Genomic DNA, 13,587 nt, shown 5'->3' with positions numbered 1-13,587 from the left:
CATTATGCCTATAATCTTATCACTCTTATCTCTCTTATAACGTACTCGCTTATCGCTTTGCTTAGTCATGCATCGGGCCATACACATCCTGTTTTGAGTGTGATTCTTATTATGTTCTTAAGACATGGAATATAACAACAACCGTGTGTCTACCTACTTCTAATAATACTGATAATGATATTAGTAAGGAATTATGATATAATGGCCATGGGAATAGTAATGAGGATCATGGTAATGATGATCATAAAGATTATGATGATAATGGTGATAATTGAAATGCTACTACTAATAGAAATAATAATGATGATAATAATAATAATAATGATAATGATAATAATAATAATAATGATAATAATAATAATAAAAAAATAATGATGATAATAACAATAATAATGATACTAATAATAATAATTATTATTATTAGAATAAGGATGATAATGATAATGATGGTAATGATGATGATAATAGATATAATGGCATTGATACTAAAGATAATAATAGATATAATGATAACATAGAGGATAATGATGATAAAGATGAAAAATAATAAACAATAAAAACAACAATAACATTATAATGATAATGATAATGATAACAGCAACAACAACAATAATAACGATAATGATAATAGTAATAAAAAATGGTGAAAGTGAGACCAACGATGATGATAAATAATGATAATAATAATATCAACAAAGATGATGATGACGATACTAAAAGTAACAATAATAATGGTAATAGATAACAATAATGATAATAATGATAATGATAATAATCATGAAAATGAATGTATATGTATCTTAGTCTGAGTTGCTCTGAATAAAAATCCGAATCTAATATTATTTTGCAATAATATTTATTCACATCAAAATTTAGGGAGCTTCCCCTTCATTCACGCAAACCGTTTTCTATGGAGAGACACGCTTGCCCGTTCATTTTCACAGCACAAATGTACATTAATAAAAATACAACAAATAATGATATCAAGGATAAAATGACATTTACATATATGCCAATAGATAGATGCGGGATTGAAAGGGATAGAAATAGATAGATAGATGAGGGATAGCAAGAGATAGAAATAGATAGATAGATGATTGGATAGTTAAACAGTTAAGAAAGTAGAAGTATTTTGAAATTAATTTTTATGAAAGAGGAAAATCCATAATATCAATAAAGAGTATCTTTTTTACGATATCATTTTTATAGATTAACAACGAGGATAACCAAATTAAAATATCCCAATCGTAAAGAGAAAAGAGAAAGAAAGAGAGAGGGAGAGGGAGGGAGGGAGAGAGAGAGAGAGAGAGAGAGAGAGAGAGAGAGAGAGAGAGAGAGAGAGAGAGAGAGAGAGAGAGAGAGAGAGATGGATAGATTAATAGACAGACAGAGACAGAAACGGAGAGAGAGAGAGAGACAGAGGGAGAAACAGAGACAGACAGACAGACAGACAGAGGGAGAAACAGAGAGAGAGAGACAGATAGATGAATGATAGACACAGAGAGAGAAACGGAAAAAGAGAAAGAAAGAGAGGGGGTGGGGGAGGGAGAGGGAGAGAGAGCGAGCGAGCGAGAGAGAGAGAGAGAGAGAGAGAGAGAGAGAGAGGGGGGGGGGGGGAGAGAGAGAGAGAGAGAAAGAGAAAGAGAGAGATGGATAGATGAATAGATTGATAGACAGAGAGAGAGAGAGAGAGAGCGGGAGAAAGAGAGAGAGAATGGCTTATTTTGTATTGTTGTGAAGCAAGATTATTAAAAATGACCCTTCACTTTCACAAAAAGAAAAAAATAGATGATTTCTTTGGCTAGATATTTTGGGGGCAGGAGATGGAAGAGAATAAGATGAAGATGAAGGAGAAAGAATGAAGAAAAAACATTGATAAGGAGAAAAATAAGAACAAAAACAAAAGTAGCAGTGATAGAAGAATCAGAATAAGAATTTCTTTTCTCACTTTCGCTTTAAAAGAAAAGTCTCAATTTCCGGATAAAGTTTCTTCACTTTCACTTAAAGAAAATGATCTTAGTTCCCGGATCTCTGGTAGGGAAGGGGTGGAGCCACGGAGATGATCGCCCCCTGGGGTTGGTACCCCCCCTGGTCGGCCACGAAGGAGATCTCGACGGGGACGCCCTCGGGGGATTCGTATCTGCGGGGAAGGGGTTTCATTGAGGATGCTGAATCCTTCGTAACCTGCTGATTTCGTCAACTGTTTGCTTTCGCAGAGTTTTGTGGTAAATTGCTGGTGTACTTACGAGAAACGTAGATAGGCACAAAGGTAGAAAGATAATAGAGAGATGAATAGATAATTATATCCATATACAGAGTGTCGAGGCCCGATGCTCACCTCCAGCCTCCCTGCTTCGCCTGTCCGTCACTCTCCTTCCCGGACTCCTGCCGGACGATGCCGTTGCCGGACTCGAAGTCGAAGGAGTAGCCACCGTATGCGTCCTGCGTCCGGTCGTCCTTCAGGATGGGGCTGGGCGCGGAGTAAGGACTCTCGGCCGCCTCCGAGACGAGGACGGACAGCAGCAGAAGGCCGGCCTGTGCGGGAGAGGACATGGTACTTGTTTAGTGTGGGATTTCATATTACAAAGGCTGGGTAAAGGAATCAACGAAATAGGTATTAAACACAGTAACAGAAAGGCGCAAGGGCGAGAAAAACAAAATGCTAATGATATCAAAACAATAATGGTAATGGAAATACTAAGTATATCAAAATATTAGTAAGAGAAAAACCTTTTTCGCTTTTAAATGATAATTATAATAATTTTAACATTAATTCAGGTAATTATGACGATTTTCATGATAATTCCTTAATTATTAACAATAATGATGATAATTATGATGATAATGAAAATAATAATGATAATAATATGATAATTATAATGATAATTTTGATAATTACTGCAATAATAGCAATAATTAACTCTATTCTAATAATTTTCATACTAATAATGACAATAGAAATAATAATAATATTATTATTATTGTTATTATAATGAGAATTATTGTCATTATTAATTCTAAAATTATCATTATAAAAATAGTTACATTAATGAAAATGACAGTAATGATTAGCACTATAACTGCAATAATGATAATGATAATAAAGACTATAATGATGATAATCATAAGAATAATGACAATAATGATGATAATAATAATCATAGAGTCCATTTATAATTAAATAAAGGCTAAAACTAATAGAATCCCAAATGTCGGAAAAACGGCAAAATCTAGCGTATTATTATTATATTATTATATGAGTAGAAAACCCCGGAGTTAGTGTGTGATCTTCAGGATTTACAATGCGTTGCAATTGTGAGTTGTCGTTATTCATATGATTATCATTATAGTCATTATCGTCATAATTATCATTGTTATTATCATTATTGCAGTTATAATGATTATTATGCTCATTATTACTGTCATTTTCATCATTATAACTATTTTTATAATGATAATAACAATAATGATAATTTTAGAAATAATAATGACAATAATAATCAATATAATAACAATAATAATGATGTTATTATTATTTCTATTGCCATTGTTATTATGATCAGTTAATTATTGCTATTATTGCAGAAATTATCAAAATTATAATTATAATTATAATTTTATTATTATTATCATTATTATTATTGTCATTATCATCATAACTATCATCATTATTGTTAATAATAAAGGAATTATCATGAAAATCATCATAATTACCTGAATTAATGCTAAAATCAGCATAATTATCATTTAAAAGCGAAAAAGGTTTTTTTTCGACCTTTCTCCTATAAGGCTAGATTTTGCCGCTTTTTCGACTTTTGGAATTTTATTAGTTTTAGCCTTTATTTCATTATAAATGAACTCTATGATTATTATTATCGTCATTATCATTATTATTGTCATTATTCTTTAAATTATCATCAACATGATCATTATCATCATGATTATCATTATTATCATTATCATTATTGCAGTTATAATGATTATTATGCTAAATATTACTGTCATTTTCATCATTATAACTATTTTATAATGTTGATAATAATGATAATTTTAGAAATAATAATGACAATAATAATCATTGTAATAACAACAATAATGATATTATCACCATTTCTATTATCATTATTGGTATGAAAATTATTAAAATACAGTAAAATATTGCTATTATTGAGGTAATTATCAAAATTCTCATTATAATTACCATTTTATTATTTTTATCATTATTTTTATTGTCATTATCATCATAATTATTATCATTATTGTTAATGATAAAGGAATTATCATGAAAATCATCATAATTACCTGAATCAATGTTAAAATCATCATAATTATCATTAAAATGCGAAAAAGGTTTTTTTTTTCGCCCATTCTCTTAAATGGCTGTATTACGCTTGATTTTGCCGTTTTTTTCGACTATTGGGATTTTATTAGTTTTAGCCTTTATTTCATTATGGATGGACTATGATTATTTTTATCATCATTATCATCATTATTGTCATTATTCTTATAATTATCATTATAGTCATTATCGTCATGATTATCATTATTATCATCATTATTGCAGTTATAATGCTAATTATTACTGCCATTTTCATCATTATAACTATTTTTATAATGATAATAACAATAATGATAATTTTAGAAATAATAATGATAATAAAACTCATTATAATAACATTAATAATGATATTATTATTATTTCTATTGTCATTATCAAAATGTGAATTATTAGAATAGAGTTAATTATTGCTATTATTGCAGTAATTATGAAAATTATCATTATAATTATCATTTTCTTATTATCATCATTGCTATTATTGTCATCATCATAATAATTATCATCATTAATGTTAATAATAAAGGAATTATCATGAAAATCATCATAGTTACCCGTTTTACTGTTAAAATCATCATCATTATCATTTAAAAGCGAAAAAGGTTTTTTTTTCGACCTTTCTTTCATAAGGCTGTAATACGCTAGAATTTGCCGTTTTTTCGACATGGGATTTTATTAGTTTTAGCCTTTATTTCATTAATATGATTATTCTTATCATCATTATCATCGTTTTCGTCATTATTCTTATGATTATCATTATAGTCATTATCATGTTATCATTATTATCATTACAGTTATAATGATTATTATGCTAATTACTGTCATTTTCATCATTATACCTATTTTTACAATGATACTAACAATAATGATAGTTTTAGAAATAATAATAATGATATTATTTTTTCTATTGTCATTATTAGTATAAAAATTATTAGAATAGAGTTAATTATTGCTATCATTGTAGTAATTATGAAAATTATCATTATAATTATCATTTTATTATTTATCATTATTATTATTGTCGTTATCATCATAATTATCATTATTGTTAATGATAAAGGAATTATCATGAAAATCCTCATAATTAACTGAATTAATGTTAAAATCATCATAATTATCATTGAAAAACGAAAAAAAATTGGAATTTTATTAGTTTTAGCATTTATTTCACTATAAATGGACTCTATAATTATTATTATCATCATTATATTAATTATTCTTATGACTATCATCATAATAGTCATTATCGTCATGATTATCATTATTATCATTATCATTATTAAAGTTATAATGATTATTATGCTGATTATTACTGTCATTTTCATCATTATAACTATTTTTATAATGATAATAACAATAATGATAATTTTAAAAATAATAATGACAATAATACTCATTATAAAAACAATAATAATGATATTATTATTTCTATTGTCATTATTTGTATAAAAATTATTAGAATAGAGTTAATTATTGCTACTATTGCAGTAATTATCCAAATTATCATTATAATTATCTTTTTATTATTATTATCATTATTATTATTATCATTATTATTATTGTCATTTTCATCATAATTATCATCATTGTTGTTAAGAATAAAGGAATTATCGTGAAAATCATTCATAATTACCTGAATTAATGTTAAAATAATCATAAATACCTGAATTAATGTTAACATCGTCATAATTATTTAAAAGCGAAAAGGTTTTTTTTCGACCTTTCTCTCAAAAGGCTGTAATATCCTAGATTTTTTTTTTTATTCTGGGATTTTATTAATTTTAGTGTTTAATTCATTATAAATGGACTCTATGATTATTATCATCATTGTCATTATTCATATGATTATCATCATTATAGTCATTATCGTCATGATTATCATTATCATCATTATCATTATTGCAGTTATAATGATTATTATGCTAATTATTACTGTCATTTTCATCATTATAACTAATTTTATAATGATAATAACAATAATGATGATTTTAGAAATAATGATGACAATAATACTCATTATAATAACAATAATAATCATTATTATTATTGTAATTTTCATCATAATTATCATCATTACTGTTAATAATAAAGGAATTATCATGAAAATCATCATAATTACCTGAGTTAATGTTAAAATAATCATAATTACCTGAATTTATGTTAAAATCATCATAATTATCATTTAAAAGCAAAAAGGTTTTTTTTCGACCTTTCTCTCAAAAGGCTGTAATATCCTAGATTTTGTTTTTTTTTTGTACTTTTGGGATTTTATTAGTTTTAGTATTTATTTCATTACCAATGGACTCTAAGATTATCATCATCATTATCATCATTATTGTCATTATTCTTATGATTATCATCATTATAGTCATTATCGTCATGACTACCATGATCATCAATATCATTATTGCAGTTATAATGATTATTATGCTAATTATTTTCATCATTATAACTATTTTTATAATGATAATATCAATAATGATGATTTTAGAAATAATGATGACAATAATACTCATTATAATAACAATAATAATGATCTTATTATTTCTATTGCCATTATTAGTATGAAAATTATTAGAATAGAGTTAATTATTGCTATTATTGCAGAAATTATGAAAATTATCATTATAATTATCATTTTAATATTATTATCATTACTATTATTGTCATTATCATCATAATTATCATCATTATTTTTAATAATAAGGGAATTATCATGAAAATCATCATAATTACCTGAAATAATGTTAAAATCACCGTAATTATCATTTAAAAGCGAAAAGGTTTTTTTTCGAACTTTCTCTCAAAAGGCTTTAATACGCAAGATTTTGCCATTTTTTTGGCTTTTGGGATTTTATTAGTTTTATTTATTTCATTATAAATGGACTCTGTGATTATTATTATCATCATTATCATTTTATTGTCATTATTCTTATGATTATCATCATTATAGTCATTATCGTCATGATTATTATTATCATTATCATTATTGCAGTTATAATGATTATTATGCTAATTATTACTGTCATTTTCTTATAACTATTTTTATAATGATAAAAACAATAATGATAATTTTAGAAATAATAATGACAATAATACTCATTATAATAACATTAATTGTGATATTATTATTATTTCGATTGTCATTATTAGTGTGAAAATTATTAGGATAGAGTTAATTATTGCTATTATTACAGTAATTATCGATATTGTCATTATAATTATCATTTTATTATTATCACAATTATTATTGGTATTATCATCATAATTATCATTATTGTTAATAATAAAGGAATTATCATGAAAACCATCGTAATTAAATGAATTAATGTTAAAATCAGCATAATTATCATTTAAAAGCGAAAAAGTTTTTTCCACTTTTCTCTCAAAAGGTCGTTTTTGACTTTTATTAGTTTTAGCATTTATTTCATTATAAATGGACTCTATGATTATTGTATCATCATCATTATTGTCACTATTCCTATGATTATCATCATTATAGTCATTATCGTCATGATTATTATTATCATTATCATTATAACATCTATAATGATTATTATGCTACTTATTACTGTCATTTTCATCATTATGACTATTTTTATAGTAATAACAATAATGATAATTTTAGAAACAATAATGACAATAATGATCATTATAATAATAAAAATTATAATCATGATTATCCATATCATCATTATCATTATTGCAGCTATAAAGATTATTATTACTTTCATTATAACTATTTTTATAATGATAAAAATAATGATAATTTTAGAAATAATGACAATAATACTCATTATAATAACAATAATAATGATATTATAATTTCTATTGTCATTATATGTATGAAAATTATTAGAAAAGAATTAATTATTGCTATTATTGCATTAATTATCAAAAATATCAGTATAATTATCATTTTATTATTATTATCATTATTATTATTGTCATTATCATCATAATTATCATTATTGTTAATAATAAAGGAATTATCATGAAAATCATCATAATTATCTGGATTAATGTTAAAATCATCATAATTATTATTTAAAAGCGAAAAAGTTTTTTTTCGACCTTTCTCTCAAAAGGCTTCTGTGATTTTATTAGTTTTATCCTTTATTTCATTATTAATGGACTCTATGATTATTAATATCATCATTATTGTCATTATTCTTATGATTATCATTATAATCATTATCGTCATGATTATCACTATCATCATTATCATTATTGCAGTTATAATGATTATTTTGCTAATTATTACTGTCATTTTCATCATTATAACTATTTTTATAATGATAATAATAATGATAATTTCAGAAATAGTAATTAGAATAATACTCATTATAATAAAAATAATAATGATATTATTTGTATTGTCATTATTAGTATGAAAATTATTAGAACAGAGCTAATTATTTCTATTATTGCAGTAATTATCAAAATTATCATTATAATTATAACTTTATTTTTATTATCATTATTATTATTGTCATTATCATCATAATTATCATTATTGGTAATAAAAAAGATTATCATGAAAATCATCATAATTACCTGAATTAATGTTAAAATCATCATAATTATCATTTAAAAGCGAGAAAGGGTTTTCTCGACCTTTCTCTCAAAAGGCTGTAATACGTTAGATTTTGCCGTTTTCTAGAATTTTGGGATCATATTAATTTTAGCCTTTATTTCATTATAAATGGACTCTATGATTATTATTTTCATTATCATCATTATTGTCATTATTCTTGTGATTATCATTATAGTCATTTTCCACCCGGAGCGACTGCTGGAGGCTGAACCTCAGGCGGGAAGTCAGTTTTGGGGCTTGGAACGTCCGTTCTTTGCGTCAGGACGATCGGTTGCCTCTACTTTCGAGGGAACTGGCGAGGATGAGTGTTGAGTTGGCTGCTCTCTCGGAGGTGAGGAGGCCTGGTAGCGGCATGACCTGTGTAGGTGGCTACACCTATTACTGGTCAGGCCGCAGCGACGGCCACCATCTCCAGCAGACTCCAGCCCTCGGTAGTAGAGGTTACTCCTGTTGATGAGCGTATAATGGTATTGAGATTGAAGCTATCTTTTGGCTTCATGTCTCTTATTGCTGTGTACGCTCCTACTGTTTGTAAACTCGACGTGAAAGAGATGTTCTACGCCAAACTTACATCTGTGGTAGACAGATGTCCCCGGCGAGATATTCGCATTATTCAGGGTGACTTCAATGCGGTATCTGGCTGTGATCGTGCTGGCTATGAGATGTCTGTCGGTCCCCATGGTACAGGAGCTGATGCCGGTATCGAGAATAGCCTCCTTTTCCGGGACTTTGCTAGGTCCCAGAAACTGAGGATTTCTGGCTCCTGGTACCAGCGCCCAGACCCACATCGCTGGAGATGGTACAGTGATGCGGGTAATGCAGCCAAGGAGATCAACCACATACTCGTTAGCACTCGTTGGAGGATCCTTCAGAATTGCAGGGTGTACAGGAGTGCTGAGTTCTGTGGTACTGACCATACATTGGTTGTGGCTACCCTCCGGGTCCACTTCAAAACTCCCCAGCAGTCAAATGATCACCCTAGGGTGTTTCATTTGGACAGGCTGAGGGAGAGGGAGTGTACCTGCGGGTTTGCTGAGGCAATCTCTGATCGTTTCGCAATGCTTGACAGTCTGACAGACCCTGTTCTTCTGTGGGATACCTTCAAGCGTGAAACGCTTGATGCAGCTCAAGGTACGATTGGTGTACGCCCAAGAGCAGTACAGAATTCCATCTCGCAGGAGACAATGGAAGCCACAGATGCATGTCTGACAGGGGATCGGGAATTGCACCGTTCTCATGTGCGCAGAACTCGGTCCCTGTTAAGAAGGGACAAGGAACAATTTATTAGGAGTCTTGCAGAGGAGGTAGAAGGCCATTTCTTAGTAAATGACCTTCGTCCTGCATACCAAGCCCTGAGAAAGCTGAACTCCAAGCCCTCTTCACAGGTGACAGCAGTACGCTCAGTAAGTGGTCAGATCGTTTCAGATCCTGTTGCGGTGCAGGAACGTTGGGCTGAGTATTTTGAGCAGTTGTACCAGGTTGACCCACCAACAGTTAACTTGGATGCGGGTAGTGTCGAGATCCCGCTGTCGGATCCACCCATCAGTGAGGACCCTCCCTCCCTAACTGAAGTTAGGGGGGCGATTTCCAAGCTGAAGAGTGGCAAAGCAGTAGGTATCTGCAGCATACCAGCTGAACTGTTAAAGGCTGGAGGTGAACCTATGGCACGGGGGTTACATGCTGTCCTGGCTGCCATCTGGCGGTCCGGTACCGTTCCTTCGGACCTGTTGAGAGGTGTGGTCATCCCTCTCTAGAAGGGGAAGGGGGACCGTTGGGACTGCAGCAATCACCGAGGCATCACACTGCTCAGTATACCAGGCAAGGTTCTCGCCCACATCCTTCTCAGACGTATGAGAGACCATCTACTGAGGCACCAGAGACTGGAACAATCCGGATTCACTCCTGGTAAGTCCACAATAGACCGTATCCTCGCGCTTCGAGTCATTGTAGAGCGCCGCCGTGAGTTCGGGCTTGGGCTGCTTGCAGCTTACATCGACCTCAAGAAGGCGTTTGATACGGTGCATCGGGAGTCACTTTGGGAGATCCTGAGACTAAGAGGAATTCCAACAAGGATTATTGGACTAATAGCAAGCCTGTAAACTGGTATTGAAAGTGCTGTAAAGTGTGGTAGGGCGGGCCTGTCGAGCTTCTTTCCTGTTAGTTCAGGAGTGAGGCAAGGCTGTGTCCTTGCGCCAACTCTTTTCAACACTTGCATGGACTGGATACTGGGCAGAGCTACTGTTCAAAGTCATTGTGGAGCAACACTGAGCAATATCAAGGGTACAGACCTTGACTTTGCTGATGACGATGGCATTCTATCTGAGTCTTTGGAAACCCTAGTGGCGGCTCTCGATGCATTTAGCAATGAAGCGAAACCCTTGGGTCTAGAGGTCTCCTGGACCAAGACCAAGGTCCAGGAATTTGGGGACTTGTTAGGAGAACCTGTTTAGTCGGTACGTGCTTCCGGCGAGGACATTGAAGTCACAGAGAGCTTTACATACCATGGTAGTGTAGTTCATAACTCTGGGCTGTCAGACCATGAAGTCAGCAGACGGATTGGCCTGGTAGCAAGGGTCATGAACTCTCTCAACAAGAGTATTTGGAGATGTCGGCTCGCTTTCCTCAGGATGATCCTGCCTATCAGGTCGTCTCTGTTCGAGACAACTCTGGGTGGAGGAGGCCTGTGGGACGACCGAGGAAGTCGTGGCTTGGGCAGATCGACCAAACCTGCCGTGAAGAACTTAGAGATGGGCCGAGTCCCTGCCTGGCGTCTAGCCATGAGGAATCCTCGTAGGTGGAAGCGAAGGGTGGATGCGGCTATGCGCCACGGTCGGCGACAGCCCTTTGATGATGATGATGAAAGTCATTATCGTCATCATTATCATTATCATTATTGTAGTTAAAATGATTATTATGCTAATTATTACTGTCATTTTCATCATTATAACTATTTTTATAATGATAATAACAATAATGATAATTTTAGAAACAATAATGACGATAATACTCATTATAATAACAATAATAATGATATTATTTTTCTATTATTATTAGTATGAAAATTATTAGAATAGATTTAATTATTGCTATTATTGCAGTAATTATCAAAATTATCATTATAAATATCATTTTATTATTATTATCATTATTATTATTGTCATTATCATCATGATTATCATCATTATTCTTAATAATAAAGGAATTATCATGAAAATCATCATAATTACTTGAATTAATGCTAAAATCATAATAATTATCAATTAAAAGCGAAAAATAGTTTTTTCGACATTTCTCTCAAAAGGCTGTCATACGCTAGACTTTGCCGTTTTTTCGACTTTTGGGATTTTATTAGTTTTAGCCTTTATTTCATTATAAATGGACGCTATGATTATTATTATCATCATTATTGTCATTAATTATCAAATTTATCATTATAATTACCATTCTATTATTATAATTTTTACTATTGTCATTATCATCATATTTATCATCATTATTGTTAATAATAAAGGAATTATCATGAAAATAATCATAATTACCTGAATTAATGTTAAAATCATCATAATTATCATTTAAAAGCGAGAAAGCGTTTTTTTCGACGTTTCTCTCAAAAGGCTTTAATACGCTAGATTTTGCCGTTTTTCGACTTTGTGGGATTTTATTAGTTTTAGCCTTAATTTCATTTCGACCTTTCTCTCAACATTATCATCGTTATTTTCATTATTCTTATGATTATCATTATAGTCATTATCGTCATGATTATCATTACCATTAGTGATTATTATGCTAATTATTACTGTAATTTCCATTATAATTATTTTTATAATAATAATAATGATAATTTTAGAAATAATAATGACAATAATTCTCATTATAATAACAATGATAATGATATTTTTAGTATTTCTATTGTCATTATTAGTATGAAAATTATTAGAATAGAGTTAATTATTGCTATTATTGCAGTAATTGTCAAAATTATCATTATATTTATCATATTATTATTATCTTTATTATTATTGTCATTATCATCATAATTATCATCCTTATTGTTAATAATAAAGAAATTATCATGAAAATCATCATAATCACCTGAATTAATGTTAAAATCATCATAATTATCATTTAAAAGCGAAAAATTAATACGCTAGATTTTGCCGTTTTTTCGAATTTTGGGATTTTATTAGTTTTAGCCTTTATTTCATTATAAATGGACTCTATGAATATTATTATCATCATTATCATCATTATTGTCATTATTCTTATGATTATTATCATTATAGTTACTATCGTCATGATTATCATTATTTTCATTATCATTATTGCAGTTAAAATGCCAATTATTACTGTCATTTTAATCATTATAACTTTTTATAATGATAATAACAATAATGATAATTTTAGAAATAATAATTACAATAATACTCATTATAATAATAATAATAATAATAATAAAAATTATATTATTATTATTTATATTGTCATTTTTAATATGAAAATTATTAGAATAGAGTTAATTATTGCTGTTATTGCAGTAATTATCAAAATTATTAAATTATCACTTTGTTATTATTATTATTATTATTATTATTATTATTATTATTATTATTATTATTATTATTATTATTATTATTATTATTATTATTATTATTAC

The 13,587-nt window shown here is 29.5% G+C and overlaps 1 protein-coding gene across 1 annotated transcript; it reads right to left on the bottom strand.

Annotated features, from left to right (window-relative positions):
* Window positions 1-1,843: 1,843 nt before the first annotated feature.
* LOC138860696 (endocuticle structural glycoprotein SgAbd-8-like) lies at window positions 1,844-2,594 on the bottom strand. Its single transcript, XM_070118724.1, has 2 exons — window positions 2,339-2,594; window positions 1,844-2,140 (listed from the first exon to the last, which is right to left on the bottom strand). Exons 1-2 carry the CDS (start codon window positions 2,551-2,553, stop codon window positions 2,017-2,019), a joined length of 339 nt encoding a protein of 112 aa, XP_069974825.1. The 5' UTR covers window positions 2,554-2,594; the 3' UTR covers window positions 1,844-2,016.
* Window positions 2,595-13,587: the final 10,993 nt, after the last annotated feature.

The sequence above is a fragment of the Penaeus vannamei genome, chromosome 42 (assembly GCF_042767895.1).
Source record: "Penaeus vannamei isolate JL-2024 chromosome 42, ASM4276789v1, whole genome shotgun sequence".
NCBI lineage: Eukaryota > Metazoa > Arthropoda > Malacostraca > Decapoda > Penaeidae > Penaeus > Penaeus vannamei.
The sequence above is the reverse complement of the archived record's forward strand: the minus strand, read 5'-3'. Positions and strand labels throughout refer to the sequence as shown.

Excerpts from the sequence above, each read along its gene's own strand:
- LOC138860696 (XM_070118724.1), bottom strand. The coding sequence starts at position 2,553 with ATGTCCTCTCCCGCACAGGCCGGCCTTCTGCTGCTGTCCGTCCTCGTC. Across the intron at positions 2,141-2,338 it reads GCGAAGCAGGGAGGCTGGAG|ATACGAATCCCCCGAGGGCG; the intron begins GTGAGCATCGGG and ends CCTTCCCCGCAG.